Source organism: Gymnodraco acuticeps, unplaced genomic scaffold (genome assembly GCF_902827175.1).
Source record: "Gymnodraco acuticeps unplaced genomic scaffold, fGymAcu1.1, whole genome shotgun sequence".
Taxonomy (NCBI): domain Eukaryota; kingdom Metazoa; phylum Chordata; class Actinopteri; order Perciformes; family Bathydraconidae; genus Gymnodraco; species Gymnodraco acuticeps.
This window is the reverse complement of record NW_022991632.1, coordinates 945,680-964,659: the sequence shown is the minus strand read 5'-3', so window position 1 is coordinate 964,659 and position 18,980 is coordinate 945,680. Positions and strand designations below refer to the sequence as shown.

At 39.5% G+C, this 18,980-nt stretch overlaps 3 protein-coding genes across 6 annotated transcripts in view; 2 read left to right on the top strand and 1 right to left on the bottom strand.

The window, feature by feature from the left end:
• Positions 1-158: 158 nt before the first annotated feature.
• prr13 (proline rich 13) lies at positions 159-2,942 on the top strand. Of its 2 annotated transcripts, XM_034198425.1 has the most exons (5): positions 159-258; positions 905-967; positions 1,057-1,539; positions 1,576-1,724; positions 2,394-2,680. In XM_034198425.1, the coding sequence occupies exons 2-5, from the start codon at positions 952-954 to the stop codon at positions 2,439-2,441; spliced, it is 696 nt and encodes a 231-aa protein (XP_034054316.1). In that variant the 5' UTR covers positions 159-258; positions 905-951; the 3' UTR covers positions 2,442-2,680. The 2 variants fall into 2 exon arrangements, with proteins under 2 accessions (XP_034054316.1, XP_034054315.1); XM_034198424.1 differs by having other exon boundaries at positions 162-258; positions 1,057-1,724; positions 2,394-2,942.
• Positions 2,943-3,107: 165 nt separating this feature from the next.
• LOC117534243 (poly(rC)-binding protein 2) lies at positions 3,108-15,415 on the top strand. 2 transcript variants are annotated; one of them, XM_034198422.1, is made up of 14 exons: positions 3,108-3,323; positions 4,110-4,145; positions 4,600-4,722; positions 5,741-5,764; positions 5,871-5,903; positions 6,055-6,171; positions 6,263-6,394; positions 6,520-6,648; positions 7,861-7,935; positions 8,579-8,620; positions 9,638-9,710; positions 9,941-9,993; positions 10,267-10,436; positions 14,228-15,415. In XM_034198422.1, the coding sequence occupies exons 2-14, from the start codon at positions 4,134-4,136 to the stop codon at positions 14,262-14,264; spliced, it is 1,020 nt and encodes a 339-aa protein (XP_034054313.1). In that variant the 5' UTR covers positions 3,108-3,323; positions 4,110-4,133; the 3' UTR covers positions 14,265-15,415. The 2 variants fall into 2 exon arrangements, with proteins under 2 accessions (XP_034054313.1, XP_034054314.1); XM_034198423.1 differs by lacking the exon at positions 4,110-4,145 and having other exon boundaries at positions 3,157-3,323.
• A 46-nt stretch (positions 15,416-15,461) lies between these two features.
• The window catches only part of LOC117534241 (mitogen-activated protein kinase kinase kinase 12-like), a 29,141-nt gene continuing 25,622 nt past the window's right edge, over positions 15,462-18,980 (bottom strand). For both annotated transcript variants that reach the window (XM_034198420.1, XM_034198419.1), the window contains exons 13-14: positions 18,331-18,631; positions 15,462-17,676 (exon numbers count right to left, since the gene is read on the bottom strand). In XM_034198420.1, coding sequence (XP_034054311.1) covers positions 17,542-17,676; positions 18,331-18,631 — 436 coding nt within the window. In that variant the 3' untranslated portion in view covers positions 15,462-17,541. The remainder of the gene's footprint in view (positions 17,677-18,330; positions 18,632-18,980) is intronic.

Sequence of the window (18,980 nt, the reverse complement as noted above, 5' to 3'; positions counted from 1 at the left end):
TTAGGTGTGTGTGTCATGGGCAAAACCAATGCTGCTCACAATGTTTGGGAGGACACATCATTAACATTATCTATTGTAGCTCAGAAACACGTAGATCAGCCTTTTATCATAGCCTGTTGGACTTTTGCCATTACGTAAATAAGGTGCGTAACCTTTAACAACGGGCGTGGCTTCCTGATGCATCTCTGCTGCTCAATGCGGAACAAATACAGAACTCCGGAACTCAAGATTCCTGACAATCTGCTGGAAGTTTCCAAGGTAAACCCACGACATTCACAAACGCATATTTTGAGTCGCATTTATGGACCAGAACAAATATAAACTACAACAATCAGAATATTAAGACTTTGATTTGTGCTTTCCGTCATATTGTGGTTAAATGAGGAAGGTGTTGGGGAAATGACTGGCATAGAGACCACAATTTATGTTAAGCACGTCATGACCCGTTTTGGGTGTATTTATGTCGTGTGGGAAAGTGACTCTAATCCATGTTAGCACGCTGTATAGTGTATTATTCAAGTACTTTTCTTGGTAATTGTAAAGTTTAAAACAAGTCATTTCCGTTAAGTTTCACTGCTTGACTGTATTATTAGACCTATACAGTCTATAGATTAGAATATTTGTGTATCTTTATCTTTAGCAATCATTTGTATTTTAACAACAAATCAAGAGCAAAGCCTAAACTCATCACACAATCAAATAAACTATATACAACATGTGTTGACAAAGCATGATATCATTAGAAATAATGAACTACATTGTTTGGAAAAAAACGTGGTGACATGTTTGATATGGATTGTATCTTTCCCTACATTCTAAATAAATGATAAAAGACAGTAGTTTTTAGCCATATAATGTCATTTTAATTATGTATTACGGCATTAATTCTCCATTGTTTCCTCAGGGTTTTTGCGACGTGTGTTTTCCTTGTCACATCAAATAAGCACAACCATGTGGCCAAATCAAGGTAAGGAAATCATATCATCAAAGCTATTTTTTCTTAGGCCTAACTTATATAGATGTTCTGAGCAATATTGTGTGTTTGCTTTTTTTTAGGTCCTCCCCCTCCGATGGGCCCCCAAAACCCTGCCTACCCACCTGGCTACAACCCTGCCTATCCTGCTGCACCTCCATCAGGGGGACTATTTCCCCAACCTGCACACCCAGCATACCCGGCTGGGCAACACCCGGCAGGACCATATCCGGCTGGGCAATACCCGGCTGGGCAACACCCGGCAGGCCCATATCCGGCTGGGCAATACCCGGCTGGGCAACACCCGGCAGGACCATATCCGGCTGGGCCATATCCGGCTGGGCAATACCCAGCAGGACAATACCCAGCTGGCATGAACCCAGCCATGGGACCAAATGTACATCCAGGGGCGATGCCTTATGGAGCTCCTGGCCAGCATCCTTATCCTATGGCTCCAGGTGGATATCCAGTCCCTCCTGGGGGTGTTCACCCAGGTCCATACCCCCACTCTCCAAAAGGTGGTCACCATAAAGGCCACAAAGGTGACCACAAAGGTGACCACAAAGGTGACCACAAAGGTGACCACAAAGGTGGCCACAAAGGTGACCACAAAGGTCATCATCATGGAGGCCTAAATCCCATGGGTATGGGGGGAATGGCTGGAATGGGGCTGGCCGGGCATAAAGGCCACAAAAAGATGAAGAAGATGAAGAAGATGAAGAAAGCACATAAAGGGGACAAACACGGCAAGGTGAGATTATGTTTAAATCTGTAAAAGCTGTTTAGAATGGATCCTCTCGTAGGTGAAGGATTATTGCCAGTACTAGATAAAAAGATGAAACTTGACCTTTCTTACGCCCCTCTGCCCCGGGCCTCCGGGACATTGTCATGTCAATCTGAAGTCCTGCACTAAACAAAGAAAGCGCAATCATGACTCAACAAGTGCAAAGTGCAATACAACTGAAGAGACACAACACTGTTTGGAATTAACATTCTTGATGAGGGATAGGCTATTGATTATAATTACTATAGAGAATAATTATATTGCAATGGCACAACAAAACTATCAATAACCAGTTGCTAGATTGGATAATGAAACATGATGATTGCCTGTACAAGCATAGAAAAAACAATCGATTATACTAATTGGTTCTGGAAAGTAAAGTTTTGTTTTCTACAGCTCTTTTTGCAAATTCTGCAACCACATATGATAATTATTTGTAAACATTCAATCAATAATTTGCTTTATAATGTGCTTAAAAATAGTGACCTCAGGACCTATTCAAAATAGACATCTTTAAAAATGCTCTTTTATGCAGTGTAAATAAAGGGAAACGTTTCCTGTTTGTGTTTCAAGCTATAATTAAAAGGCTATTAAAATTTGAATACGTACATAACCTTTCTTTTTCTTTCCCCACAGTCCTCCAGCAGCAGTAGCAGCAGCAGCAGCAGCAGCAGCAGTGACTAAGACCGAGGCTTCCACTTTGAGGGAAGGCTTTCACAGAAATGTCATTTTACAAAAGGACTATTAACAATAAACACACAAAGGTCATAATTAACACTTTTAATAGAATGTAAAAAAAATGCGTCACAGAACACTTCCATAGCATTTAGCTTTACTTGCATTCTATCATGTCTTACATCTTGTTTTGGTTTGTGGGTGTTTTATTACAAATGATCCATAGTGTGACATATTGAAATTATTTCCAAAGTGTGTTATGCTATATTAAAAAAAAATCTTACATTGTAATTTTGTAAAATAAATTGTGTATATTGTATTTTTTTCTTCTTTAGGAAGATTAATAATATAGATACTGAAGCTTTGTATGTATGCCTATTGATTTGTTTTCCTTCTACAACACATGACTGCAGAAATCGTTATTCTGCATTGCTTTGTATCATCACTAATTGTATTTAAATATAAAGGTTATTCAACTAACCTTCTCAATAAATACTTTTAAAGGAAAAATCTACGTGGGTGTTTTCCTCAAGATAATAAATAATTGAAGTTATTAGTTGCTTATTTTTTGTATATGACATCCTTTAATTGAAATGCTATGTTGTTCTTATGCATAATGTTCGACAAATGTGCAACTGTAACTTTTTTAAGAGGATATTTGGGGCACCTGCAGGTCACACTGAGGAGGGGGGTTTTGGTTGGCTGATAGGGGAAAGTTCAGAGGTTATAATTGTGTTGTCTTTGTGCAAAGGAGTGGAGCTCGATCTCACATCATCACTCTTCCCTCTTCCTTTCTAAACTCTCCCCCGGGTTTCTACCCACCCGAACCTCTCCCCTTCTACCCTTACAACCCCAACCCTCCCCCCGGTCACGTACCATCTCTCGAATCAGGTAAGTTTTATTCAACTGTGCTGTTCTTATATTTCTGTTATGATCTGAAGTAGCAGAAAGAAATCGCGCCCAGTAGCTACGGGCTGCTTCCCCAGTATGCTAACAGGCCGCATGATGATGAGCACGCAGTCTCCGTATGATCCGGCTAGCTTAGCTAACCACGGAGGAGTTTGATTGTGATGTTAGTCTAACCTCCTGTTTAGTCTATGGTGCCTGCCTTTGATCCAAAGAACAACTAACTTCCATGTAACGAAAGCGTCCGATATTTTGACAGCTATTAATAACATTGGCTAATCAAGCTAACTAGCTAGCTTTGCTAAGTAGCGCACGCATGCCCCATTCATTTTCCAGCATGCTAAATGGCTAACAAGAATAGTTAATGGACTTACTTTAACCTAAACAACACATGCTAAGTATGCATTTAAATGTCTGCTGTTCACGTAAACATACTTATTTATGGATATTATGAAATGTGTTTAACTACAGCGTGGGGGGTAAATCAATCGCACTTCTGTTGACACACTTGATTCATCGCTAATGATGAAGACATCGTTAGCATCCAAGCAGTAGCATGGAGATGGATTCATTTAAATATTTGGTGTTTTGAGTTAGATAATTTGGGTCGGGGCACTCCTCGGATGTTTGAAAATAAATGCAGCAAACTAACAGCGTGTAGTTGGCACAGTAAAAGTGAGTCCTAAGCTATTTAATCATGATTAATGATAGTACGCATCACTTTCATTAGCATGAGCTGTGACACAGATTTACCATTTTCTCTTTGAATAGGTTTATTAAGGAGAAATTTGTCTAATGGAATACCAGGTATAATCATCACATATTTTCACATTTGACGTTTATTGTTACACATTTAGCCTAAGTATGTTTCATGGTCTGGTGTTAACTGAATGTGTTAGTTTGATTGCAGATATCTGGGTTTAATGGGCCTTTACATTCTTTGTGTTATGCTGATATTTAAATATGTCCCCATTTTAATGATATATCTTTATCCAACAACATAATCTGAAATTCTGAAAAGTATTACAAAATCTCAAGGGGTCAGAAAATTGTATATTAGACAAAGCTAAGATGTGAACTATTAACTCACCATGGGTGTAAATATTGATGTAGTGAATGCTAATGCTGAAATTACAAGCACACCAAATTCCTTACTCTTGTTGTCTTAAATTGCATCCATCTTTTTTCTTGTTCTTCTTAGATAATCCTGTAAGTGCACATGATGTGGTATATCATTGTTTGTCTGCTATGCCCTTTTTAGATCGAACTCGGTGACCAAAGTCCCCAGTTCTGCACAGACCCCCAGGTTGCAGTTATGGACTCCGGTGTGATTGAAGGAGGACTCAATGTCACCCTTACCATAAGGCTGCTCATGCATGGCAAGGTGAGGCCACCCATCAGCTGCTGGTGTCAGCACTGTAGTAATCTATGACGTTATATTTATGGAAATGTGAGATACCAGCCGAATAAAGGGCAGCTCTTTGATGTGATGAGCAAGGGTATTGACTTGGTGACGGCATCCTGTATTGCCAAGAATAGTGTGGAGTGCTATTTTGGCATGTTCCTGTGTTTGAGCTTTCACAAAGGAGACCTTGATTGTCTCATCTCTAAATTTGTTGTTTTCAAAATTGAATCCATTTACCTAAAATATTAATGTTTCCTCTTTGCTATGATTTCGGTATATCAAGATTTCTGACTTATTTTACTGAGAGTGAAGTTAAAATCATCATCCTCTCCTTCATTGATCTCTGAATAATGCCAGAGCGGCTTGAAAAATAAAATGGTCAACCTTTTCTACATAATACACTTGGTAAAAATGAGCAACCAGGAGCCACGACATTCCATTTGCTGTTTCATCTAATCCGTCCGGCTTTCACAACAGCCGTATAGCCACACACGTGTTGCATCTTTGAGTCCCACAGTGGCCTATTGTTATGAAGGTTTCTAATGCTAAAATATGGCAATAAGTGGCTGCCCAAAGTCTATCTCTGACATGTCAGCTTATACTGTGTATAACTATATATTCAAAAATTCCATGAGTCCAGAAAATATCCTTTTTGAAAGCTCTGCTAGTTTTTAGCATCTTAAGAGGCATTAGTAGCCTTACAGCACTGTGGGCTTGGCTGCATCCTGGATCTTCCTTTGGTCAACAGCACCATCTTGAGCAAGAGTCCGACAAACACAAACTGCCTGCTGTAGAATTCATGGCGGATCAGGCTGTTTACAGTTCTTACAATGACACCTGTTCTTCTTGTGAAAGTGTTGTGAAACCATAAAACTTAAGTTATTGAAGGATTCTCTTTGCCTGATCAAATTGGCAAGCTGTAGCGAAAGAGGTAAGATGAGTCTGACTCCAAATGATTAATGAGCCAAATTAATCGTTCTCTCTTTTTCTATTTTAGGAAGTCGGAAGTATTATTGGAAAGGTAAGGTTCTGTTTAATATAACTGCTATTTAGATTTTCTATCATTTGAATATGTGTTATTTTATTCCATATACTGACTGAGTCTGACTTTTGTTCTCTGCTTATAGAAAGGTGAATCTGTGAAGAAGATGAGAGAAGAGGTGAGATCTTTGATTCTTATCTCCGTTATGGTAAAATACAACGGGATATCATTGTGTGTGTGTGAGGCCAGTCGGCAGCTTGAATTCTCTTTTACAACAGCATGTCTTTCAAATGTCGTCTTTTAATTCCTTGCTTTCTATTTGTTTGTAGAGCGGGGCTCGCATAAATATCTCTGAGGGCAATTGTCCTGAGAGGATCATTACTTTAGCAGGTCCAACCACCGCCATCTTTAAAGCATTCTCTATGATCATTGAAAAGCTGGAAGAGGTAGGTCAACATTTTTGCTGACTCATGGATTAACTGTTCAGCTGCAACTAGCTCAAACTCAAACTAGATTAACCTTTCTCTTTATTCCCAGGACATAAGCAGCTCAATGACAAACAGCACCGCTACCAGCAAGCCCCCGGTGACCCTACGCATTGTGGTGCCTGCCAGCCAGTGTGGCTCCCTCATCGGGAAGGGTGGCTGCAAGATCAAGGAAATCCGAGAAGTAATGCAAACATTTTGAAGCTCTAATTAGCTGACTGTCACCTTTTACCCATTGAAGGAAGTACATTTAAGACAAATACACAGCCGACTTCTAATCTCATTTGACTTACTAATTGTGTGTTTCAGTCAACTGGTGCTCAGGTACAAGTGGCAGGAGACATGCTCCCCAACTCCACAGAGCGAGCCATCACCATCGCTGGTACTCCCCAGTCGATAATTGAGTGTGTGAAGCAGATCTGTGTGGTCATGCTTGAGGTAAGTGGACTCATGAAAGCTATGAAGCAAATAAAGTGGTAGCTGTTGACCTATAAATTAATGATGTGAAACATTATGATCCCTGGGCCTTTGGCTGCGGTGTTGGGTTTGTACTAGGGGTGCAACAACTAATCGATTACCGAGTTAGTTGCCAACTAATTCAGTCGTCGATTCGTTGGTGACGTCATCACGTGTGTTTTACGCGCCGTTAAGCTCCAAAGTTATTGGTCTTTTTATCGGTACTGGAGACATTTAAAAAAAAATACATGTCATGTTTTATTGCTACAAAAACATTATATCGCAGTCTTAGTGTCGCCAACTCGTTTCTAATATTCAAAAAGACAAACAAATGCGTCTATGATGTATTTTCGATCAGACGAGATCTCTCCCCCGTCTGTGTGCGAGGGGGCGGGGCAGTTTACACACAAGCAGCTGCTACATGCAGCAACACACTGCGGAGAGAACACGCTCCGAGGTGTGGTTAAACTTTACCCGTCTCGATGTGGAGAATGCTCGTTGCTAAAAGTGCAATAAGTGTTTAGCATGTGAGGGCGGTAACACGAGCAATTTGTCTAAACATTTATCAAAAGTGCTCCACATTCAGACGGAGGAATGTACCGGGTTCGACCGTCTTTCTAGTAGCTCTGCAGCCCCATCCACGAGTAACGTTTCCACGTCAGGTGTTATGTATGCTAGCAGCAACACACGCAGTTAACTCCATTATACAAACATGGGTTAATGATTAGAGGAAACTGAGTTATTTATTTAGTTACAGTTTCAGCTATTCTGTTTACAGTTCTGTCATCAGATTATTTAATACGATTTGTTAAAACACTGTTTCTTTTGATGGGAAATATTATTTATTTAATTTAAATAAAAAGCAATGTTAATTTTGTTCAAAATGTGTTTAGTTAATAATATATGTATTTTTGAATCAAGTATTCATCTTTATTGTCTTCATTGTTAGTTTCCACATGCCTAAAACAACCTCAAGCTAAATCTAAAAGTTGATGGCTAAATAAGAGGGTAAGAGAAATTATGCAAGGCATAATAGTCGATTAATCGTTTCATTAATCGATAGATTAATCGATTATCAAATTAGTCGTTTGTTGCAGCCCTAGTTTGGACCAGAAAGGTCACAAGCCGATCAACAGAATTTGTAGTTGTTTTTGCACCAATATTAAAACACATCTACCTTTTTTGTCTCTACAGTCTCCCCCTAAGGGGGTCACTATCCCCTACCGACCCAAACCTTCAGGATCCCCTGTCATCTTTGCTGGCGGACAGGTACATACTTTTTAAAATGTATTTAAGTTTATTTTGAAGGAGTTTATTGCTTTACTACTTTTACTTATATTATGACCTTAGAAATATTGATGTGTGATGAAATACATTCTGATAATTGTGTATGTAATTGTGCCAAACCACACTATGTAGAGTGGCTGTGTTTTTGAGATAAGAACACATTTGCAACCAGAGGTGCTTCTGTTACTCAGTAATGCCTTTTTTAGTTGTCTCGTGACCAGAACACATTTTCTCCAGAGACAGTTTGTTAAAGATTCTTAACATTGTTAGTGTCTTCATAATTAGTTTTGAGCATTGGCATTCAGAAGTGTGGTGACCTAGTTCCCACCATTGTTGGTCCAAACCACAATGCATTGAGGGTGCCCGTTGGACTAAAAGCTTATTATTTTTTTTACAAAATAACTAAATCCCTCCTGGATTTCTTTAAATCCACTAGTTTGTCTCCAAAGATTTGTCTCTTATTCCAGAAAAGTAGAAACTTTGGACAAGACATATTCTTAAATGATATTGGTTTGGAATAGGCTTGATGATGATAATAATAATGTCTTGGAGTCTTCATGAGATGTGTATAGAAGAAATATCTGCTGTGGGGCCTAAGAAACCTTTTGTTTGTATTTTTGTTCAGGCATATGCTGTACAAGGACAGCATGCGATTCCACAGCCAGATGTAAGTGCAGTAAACGTTTTGACCACTCCTACCCATAATTACCACTGCTGTCTTTCAAAATGTGCTTCCACCCACCCAATTCTCATTTATCAGCATACAACTATAGCAACCCTAATTACATTTGTGTATCTACTATTTGCATCATTTGTAATTGTAAAGGGAGCAGCACTGTTTGTACAGTTCATATTTTGAATGGAATTCAGTTGTGAATTAAACTGACATTTGTTCTGTAATGGTCCTGACTCTCCACTGTTCCATGCATTATAATCTGTTCCTGCTGCTCACTCTTTCCTGTTTTTCTTTCCCTTGTGTTCTGTCTTGTTCTACGTGCCTCATTAGGCTGTCCCAGATAAATATGTTGGGATTCTTCCCCCTTTATTATTACCATGTCGTCTGCCCGCTTTGACGTTTAGAGTTTTATCAGGGCTGTTTGATGTGATAGACAAAGATCATTAGTCTTACTTGTTACTGAATATTAGCAACAGAGCAAGTCAGATATCATTTAAAGCATCATATCGCATATATATATATATTTGATCTGGTTAATGCAATTTGTTCTTGTTTATTAATCTCAGTTAAGTGACACAAACATGTTGTCTCTTCCTTAAATCCTCCCTTCCCGCTATAGAGGTGATGACCGGTAAAGTGTGATGCTCAGTGCAAATTGTCACGGGTCATAGTTGGGACTTGTATTGGTGGTGATTAGGGAATCGCTTGCATATTGAGAGCTCCCTCTCTTATGTATTGTGACTTGGCCCTGAAGACTCCCAGAAAGCATTACCAGCTGATGCAGCCTGCACTTTGGAGGAATAACGCTTGGGTAACCCACATAGACAAGCCATGAAACACAGTGGTGTTCAGACACCTGAGTAGAGCTTTGTCAGAGGATCAGATATTTACACACCAGTTTCCTAATTGTTCTTAGTGTAGCTGACTGTTATTTGTTGTGTTCTGTTTTCCATTCCCTCACTGCCTTCTCTCTCACAGTCTTCTTCTTCTGCTGCTATCTCTCCACAGCTCACCAAACTTCACCAGCTGGCGATGCAGCAGAGCCCCTTCCCCATCGCACAAAGTAACCAAGGATTCACTGGTATGCAGCCCAACAAGGCTTTGGACACGAGACTAAACCTTGTTTTGTGTTAAGGTCATATCAGACTGCATTGTGTTGCATCCCATTGGCATGGAATGCATCACAAAACACTACAATCCAAATAAGAGGAAATGGGGACGGATGATAATGACTTGAATATTTTGTTATAGATGTTGAGTGCACATTTTTGATTGACTGTTTTGATTAAATGTTGTTTATTTGTCTTAAAGGGATGGATGCTTCTGCTCAAACCAGTTCCCATGAGATGACCATTCCAAATGATGCGAGTACTTCTAAAACAACATTATCAATGTTTAACAGTTCATGTTAGGGCATCTGTTCTCATCCACAATTCAGCTGTATTTATCTAACCTTACTGTTTGATGGTCATTTAAAAAAAAAGAAACTGAATAATTGTGAATAATCACCTTTTGTGTATAAAGCTTTATTCAAGCTTCATAAATACAAGTTGCTACCCTTATCCAAAGGCATCTCCATAGTGTTTTCAGACTCTATTATTCATATAACTTACCCCTCCTGCTCTTCTTAACCACAGCTGATTGGGTGCATCATTGGCCGCCAGGGAGCAAAGATCAACGAGATCAGGCAAATGTCAGGCGCCCAGATCAAGATTGCAAATCCAGTGGATGGATCGACTGACCGCCAGGTCACCATCACAGGTTCTCCCGCCAGCATCAGTCTGGCCGAGTACCTCATCAATGCCAGGTAAGATCATCAATTACATAGTTAGCTCAAACAAGGTTAGTAATCAGTCCCAGGCTTTTAAGTTCAAGCATTACATTAGCCTGGTTTACTTTGAGTTTCTGCGCCACTTCAGTTTGTGTTAGGGATACAAATCTTAAGCAATTAGTTTAACCAATAGTTGTCCAGTTTAATGTTTTATCAGTTAATTATTAATCATTCATTTATGAAATAGGTTTTTTTTCCTTTTTAGGAAACTTTTGACTGACATCACTTATGTTCAACAAAAAATCAGATGTTGACACATTAGTTGTACTCGCAGCAAACACCTTCCATGTTCATTAGAAGACTATTTAGACCACACTATATGAATTGAAGTATCTAACAACTAAAATAGCTTTTAAACGACCAATAATAAATATGTTGCATACGTGATCTACATGATGAAGTGATATTTGGTTTACCGTAGCGAACGTTAGCCTAGTTGCCGGAAACAGCTGCTCAGCTGGATGCGTTTCCTGCTGTGCCCCGACTTTATCTTTCCATTTACTGCCACTGCTTATTTTCTTTATACTTGGAGCAGGGGAGTGTCGCACTAACAGTCCATCACTGTTTTGTAGATTTAGTTGGAAAAGGGTAACAAGAGTTCTATTGCTTTCTGGTACTCAAAACATTATGCTTCAGAATTCATCAGCAGGACAGCCGCCTTGAGCAGTGTCAGGCATGCAGGCTTCTTTTTTCTTTTTTTTTTAATTACACAATTACCCGATCATATTTTTGTATTGGTCAAATTATTACCAGCTACTGACCAACCAATCATTTACAACGTCCTTATTTGTGGTCTATAAATGTTAAAGGAAAAACTACAGTTACTTGATCTACCTGATTATATCTCTCACAATGCTAATCCACAAGAGGATAACATAGTTTATGTAATATCGTATGTAAATACTAGGGCTGTATCCGAATATTCGTTCGTTGGAGTACTATTCGGGTTTCAATTTTGTTTTCCTTTTTGTTTTGTTTTTTGTTTTTTTTTCTAATTTGAAATCTCCAATATCAACGTAAGAGCTTGTGCCTCCTTTGGGCCGGGCTAACACTTAACCATAAACATTATTGTTTACTTTCTCCGTCTTTATATGTAGATTTCGCCGTTAATCTCGTCACATTGTTTCCATGGCAACAACAACTTCCTGTCAACAACACTAACTCCGTCAAAATAAAAGCATGTCCATACAAAATAGGAAGCCAAGCCAAATTACACTTAAGACATATGCAACGAAAGTAACAAACACAATGCGATATCCTTTTCAATGTCAAAGAACACAAATTGGGTTACATTAACAAATGACTAAAACAGCCCTAGTAAATACACAAGTGCCTACCTGCTGTCCTAACTTGTATAGGTTGGATTTGTGTTCAAATTCCAATGATTCATTTACACTATTTTTTTACAATTTCTTTTTAACCACTGCTTAACATCACTTTGATGTTGCCAGCTCTGTCAGTCTGCTGTTGTGCTTTTTCACTTGGCTTAACATCGATCCACCAGTAGAGATGTCCTTTTTTCTTTTTGGATTCACACATTTATTTCTAATGAAACTTTTAGTTTGGTGTTTCACATCACTGAGTGACACCCCCCCACACACACACCTCCCTCACCCCTCCTCCTACCGATCCCCCCCCACCCATTGATCACCAGCCTGCCCTGTGACCCATCCCGACTGTGTTGTCCCTCTCTCCTTGTCTCTCTTTCTACAGTGTAGAGTCCTCTAAACCTCCTCCCTCCTCCTCCTCCTTGAACCCTGAGCAGACCAGCCTGTGCTCTCCCTCCACCTCTACTACTACTACTACTACTACCACCACCTCCTCTGCTGCTATCTCTTCCTCCTCCTCCTCCTCTTCCTCCTGTGTGGTGCCCCCCTCAGCCTCCATCCCTCTGTCCTTGTTGGCTCCAGGGCCGCCTCCTCCTCCCTCCTCCTCCTCTTCTTCCTCCACTGATTCCCTGCTCCCCAGCTCTCCTGCCTGTGTCTCAAGTCTCCTCAGTCTCAAGCCCCTCCCTCTGCTGGCCCTCCATGTTGTCAGCGGGGCCAGTAACCCCTCTCACCCAATACCCGCTGAGCCCAAAATCACCCCCGAGCTGAGCTCCAAGTCTAAAAGGCGAAGGCTCTCCCCTTACTAACCAAGGAAGCACAAGTCATCTACTAAAGTGCTGACGATGCTCTCTGTTGTCTGTACCTGCACTCGCTTTTGTATCTGGCTGTGCCACGCCACGCTTACTACCGAAACAAATGCACACACACTAGTATTTAACAGCCAGACAGATGGTTGCTGCCATATTTATGAAATAAATATCTGTAGCCTGTCTCCTAAATAAATGACATGTTGAGTGCATTATATTTTTAAATGACTTTGAAGTTAGCATGGACGGTGAAATATTTTACTGAAGCATTTCTCTCTTTGTGTAAGCTCTGCTCAGGTAGCGGCTCTCTTTAATATGTCACATTGTATTTATTGGAATAGTTTTCTTGTAGTGAATTTTAAGTGACTATTGTTGGATGTTATAACGTGTGTATTTTGTTTTTAGCTTATGTAAGAAGCAATGTCAATTCCAAGTAAATATGCCCTCAGGTATCAAAGGCAACAAACCACCCTTTATTTAGATCTTTATGTAGATGTGATAAATGCAAACGCATCTAACCAGTTAAGCTTATTGTTAAATAAAAACGTTGACAGTTGAAATGCCAATATGCTAACTTGTTGATAGTTGGGTGAGAGGATGAATATCCCTCATGTCTGTACAGTAAAAATGTAGCAAGATGTTTCTTTAGCTTAACACTAAGACTGGAAACTGCTAACCTGACTGTCGAGAGCTAACCGCATCTCTTGTTTGTGAAATCCTTACAAAAGGGAAATGTAAAACACATTGTGGTTTCATAAGGGTTGTGTCAGACAATGCCTGTGTTCAAATCATTCCCACTTTCTCTCCACTCACCATTTATGCTAGTACACTTGCCATTGCACATTTTATAAAGTGCATTTGGGTGACCCAAATTAATAAATACTTTGTGGCCGTTGCTCTACGCCTCTCACATAAAAAGTCATTATCGGACCACAATAGATTTCTCTCCTCTTGCACGTCTTCAGCGCAATGCATGATTCTCGTTTTAGTTCTTGATTTGTTGTAAATATTTACATTAAGTCCTATGTTATTATAATTCTCACTATACATTAAGATAACACCACACTTCAGAACCCACTTTAGAGTGGATTTAATAGTGAGTAGTTGCATTTTGAAGCCAGCCTGTTTCTCGGCCAAAGCAGTGACTTCCTGAAGTCTCAGCTGGTTGCCTGGCAACCTCAGTGACGACAAGACTGTTTCTCTGTACAAACTGAATGCAATGTGTTAAATTGTGAATATTGGAGGTGCTGGAAGTTGGGTTTTGTGATTTATTTTACATTTTTACCCTGACAGAATCAGGCTAGCTGCTTTAATGTATTAATGCTATGCTAAGCTAACCGCCTGCTATCAACCTTATCCATTTTCAGCAAGAACGCGAATAAGCGTTTTTCTAAACATGTTAACTTAACCATTGGTCCATTAAACCATAAAGTATCAGTTTTAGCTCTGAAAAGCTGTCGGCTGAGAGGAGTAATAATTTACAAGATTCTCACAGAACTAATCAACTTTTCTTAGTATAGGAACACTAACAACTTTTATTAAAAAAAAATCATCTTATACAGTATATGAAATGTATGTCTGATTGCATGCCTTATTCTCTCTCCCCCCCTGCTCCGGGTGTCTCTCTCTCCAGGCTTTCCTCTGAGGCCACAGGACTGGCAGCCAACTAGTACGACACTGCATCTGCACTAAATCTCACTTTTATATCATCGGCCACCACAAAACAGTCAATGCAACTACCCAACTTAAGAGTTTATATATTATGCTGCCTCTTTTGTCATTTGAAATCATGTCAACTGACACTGATTTGACCCACTCAGTTCAGTTCATTATTTATTTCATTTGTTTTGGTTTTAGTCAGAAGAATCGTACTAGGTTTTTAATTCCCTTTTTTGAGTCGAGTTGGAGGTTTTAATTATTTGTTAGAAGACTTTAGTTTTTTTTAATGAATCCCTCGCTCTCTTCCCCCTTTTTTTTGTCTTCTTTCGCCATCACAAAGGAGTGGAGTTGATAAACTCTGAATAGGCATATAGATTTAGTTGTGTACAGTCAGTTTTTTTTCTTTTCAAAGGAAGTCAAAAAATAATAGACTGTTTTACTCTCCGTTTATATATACACGCCCCTCCCTTCTCTCACCCAGTTCCACAAAGTCTCTGTCCATTTTATGTCCACACTTCATTTAATTATACACAGCATTCTTCCCCTTTGTCACCTTTTCAATTTGAAGTGCTTGTAACATAAGTTAAAAAAACGTAGCTATACAATGCACTGTCACAAATTTGTATTTGGTTATAGTGAGAAAAGTTTTAACACTCATTAGTTCTCCAGATAATTTAAATTGTGTATTTCTACGCATGTCATCTCCTCTACATGTCATTCCTGTTTCCCCCCTCTCCTTGTCCTGAGATCATATGTTGATATTTTGCTGGGATGGGATGTTTTTGGGGGATTTGGGCTTGGCACTGGGGTTCAGAAGCAGAGGGTTCTCCTCGCTTTTTTTGTAAAGACTGATGTATACTTAAAAAAAATGTTGGAATATTTGTTTTAAATGGATGAAATATTTTTTTTTAAACTACCAAAGGGGGATTAACTCCTGGACAATGACTACACTATTAGATGTGATGAGGATCTGGAACCAGACAAAGAAAGGGTTGTGAGTTAACACTAGTTTCCTGCTCTTTGCTTTGCTCGAGTCAGACAATTATTTTATTTTTTATTTGCAGGAAAGAGACTTTTGTGCACGTTTTTGAGACTGTAGACCTGGGTGCCACAACATTGTTTAAAAAAAATACAGAAATAAAGATGTGAAATGCTCAAACCACCACTTGTCTTGAGTGTTTTGTCGCTGAAAGATACTGAACCCACAATTTGAGATTTTACAGGTTTGATTTTTATTTAAAACTGTTTCTTAAATATATTTATTGTACAGTTACAATAATATAAAAAGCAAACGTTTTTGTTCATACAGGGTTGTTTATATCAGCATGACGGAAAACAAGTACCTCCACAGTTCAGACACTAGAGGGCAGTAGTTTTGCTTTTTGGCAACATTTTCTCCTGCAGGAGGGTTTCTATCATTAAATCTTGGGGGCACAATATCTTAAAATCTTAAAACACCAGATTAAAAAACGGAAGCTGCCAATTTTAGCTTATTGAGTTGGACCTGATCAGTCATGAGTTAATGGAACAGGCTGCAGTGCTGTTGTACAGTCAGATTGAACCACATGCATGCAAGAAGGCTTGTCAAGGGACACAAGTACATCAAACATGAGTCATATGTATCGTATTATCTGTTATGGAAGAGCCCTTGCACATAGGTAAAACAATTACCATCTTTTGGCCAAAATTCAGCGAGTGAGGACAATGTTCGGAGTGCTAAAAATGGATAAACCATATATATTGAGCTTTTGAAACTTCCCCATTTGAAAATGCTATATATGGGGAAGGCAGTAAGTCAAATTGGCCATATATTGCAGGTGTAAGTTAAAGGTAATTTTCCATTTATGCCACACAAGCCTGTGGTTGTTTTGTGATTTATTCACTAAAACAATACTAGAATCAAATAGATGAGAAATTATGAAAAACTCCTAATCTCTTTTCTGTGCTGGTACACTGCAAACAGCTTGGCCACAAGTCAGGCAGAACTGAGTTGGAACAGACAACCATACAAATAATCATATTTTCCAGTTACACTGAGATCTATTTGTGTTTTGTATCCCCGTCATCCATATGCCTCGAGTCTTAAAATGTCTGCCAGAAATCTGCATCTTTTTATCTGTGGATGGATCCAATATTTCATTATGACACGAGTCACAAACAGTGACCAATAGGCTCCCAGTACTTCATCACAAGCATGCTTTTCTGATGCTATATACACCCCTAGATGGCAAGAGGGTTTTGCATGTTAATACAGTAAACACTCAAATACTAATAAAGAAGCCCATCTGCCCTGAATGAGTTCAGCTGTGGTTCTTCTGACCTGTGACAGGACATACTGCACCAGAGCAGACATATTGCTTTTTCTTTGTTCACATGTGACTCTTTTATCTGTGTTTCGATGCTCGGACATGAACCGCAGCTACAGTACATTCTACTACCAAAAGCTTTCTGAGGTTCAAATAGAGTAGTGCCACCTAATTAGAAACATCAGCACCTTTAAATTATACAATCTCACATTTTTAAAATTTGTTCATTTTACAACATCACATATTTACATAGATATTAAAATACAGGAGTAAAAAACATAACTTAACCCATGACGAAAAACATAAATAAAAAATGTAAACATAAATGAAAAATGTAAACATTGTTAAGAATGTCAATAAATTCACTAAAATAAGAATAACTTAGTCATTGCATAACGTGTTGAGAGGAAAGCAATATGACACGATGATCGTGAGGAAATCAGTACATTTCATCAAATAAGTGCAAGCAGCAACATCAGTGTATGTCCCAGTGACGTTGACAATATAAACATTAAAGATCATGACACCCTGATAGGATCTTATTATCATGTTCTCATTACATGGTGTGATATAACGTGACACTTTTCATGACGGAGAGAAAAATACAAACGGACATGGAAGATGAAAGAGACATAATCAGACCGTCGTGTGGATGGCTTCTTTGACTGAGGCCACTGCAGAGCTGATCCTGGGCCAGTTGCGCCATCAGCTCTGCTCGTGGCCCAAATCAGTTTCACACAACTCTGACGCATTTATCTCAAATTAAATAGGATTTTATGTTTTCACTCCCAAGGATATCAGGATTTTGAGAACACTCACCAAGGGTTTGTTTGGTTTTCCTGCTTGTGATGACGGAGATGCACCTTCATCTCCTGTCAATGAAATGTCCCTGATCATGGCTCATGCATTTGAAGGTCTGTTAGAATAACAGAGACATTCTCAGGCCGGATCTGCAGGAGTTTGAGTTGGTTTAGGGGGATTTTCACCAGTTGGCTGGAGGTGGAGGTGGGGGTGGGGGTGGCGGTGGGGCTGGGGCTGGGGCTGGGGCTGGGGCTGGGTCTGCGCTGCCTGAATGATCCAGCTCTGCACTGTCACAGTCCGAGTCATCATAAAGGGCCTGGTTTGAACAAAAAACATCATTCATTAAAGGTCACCTATTATACTGTTTTTCATCAATATATTACAGGTCTCAGATATATACAAAACATGCCTCTGAAGTGTTTGGCTCCAAATACGAAACAGGCACATTGCAGCATCCCATAAACCCCTCTGTTTCAGCCCTGTTTCAAAAGTGCTGATCCTCTGTCACTTTAGATGAAAATAAGGAGCCCCTCCCCTCTGCGAGATATTTGGTTAAAAAGAACACAATGGTGCTCTAGGAGGAGATTCAGGTGATAAGGTGGGCGGGGGTTACCTTGGTTGGTGATTGGCTAATGGTTACACAAGCCAAAAAATCGTTATGACATAAAGTGGCCAAAATCTGATCAGCTCATTTTCAGACAGGTTTTAAAATAAATGGATCAGGACAAAAAGTGAGCAAATCTTTTTCCCTGAAATGTTCAGAATCTCTTAACACAGAGGGGACACATGTTTATGTATGAAAGACATGAAAAAGTGGATTTTGCATTATAGGTGACCTTTAAGGTTGGAACAGCAAAACCTTTTTACTACTACTACCTTTTGGCTACAAAAGCCGATTCTGACCTATTGCCTTCCTCTTTATATCAGACTATATTGTAAATTCTCATTTTAATCACGCTTTGCAGCCTACCTCAAAATTATGATCATTACTAGCGAGCTGGGTCTTGACTTGGCGAAGAATAGCTTCTTTCTCAGACATTCCGTCGGAGCCCAGCTGGGTCGGGTCGGACGGGTCGGCGGGGATCTCTGAGCCCTGGGAGAGCAGGTCATCGCTCTTGTCATCCAGACGCTCGTCGGTGTTGGTGCTGACCACGTCCGGTGTGCCGCTGTGGGAGTGGTCCGTGGTGTTCCCCTCCTCACCGTCCGACACCGACAAGTTCTCTGAGCTGAAGGTGGACAGGGACTGGCACTTGGTCATGCTCAGGGGACGCCTGGGTGGAGAAAATGTAGAAAAGAGTACATCAACATATATATTTTAATATAATTATAACAATACATTTAAAAGTATTTCAAACAAACATATTATGGTGAACCAAAAACACTGACCAACAGTAAAAATACTAAAAAGGAGGGTGTTAATGTTAAACAATCACATAAATGTAATTATATGCTAACATCTTAATCCTGTCTCTTAGGCTACATGTTACATTACCTTATTGCTGAATATTTTACACTTGTATAATGTTTTTGCTAATTCACATACTATGTGTTACACAGGTTTCGTTGCTTATTTCTGATATGTTTTAGGAAGAGTAACTTGTGAATTTTGTATGGAGGCAC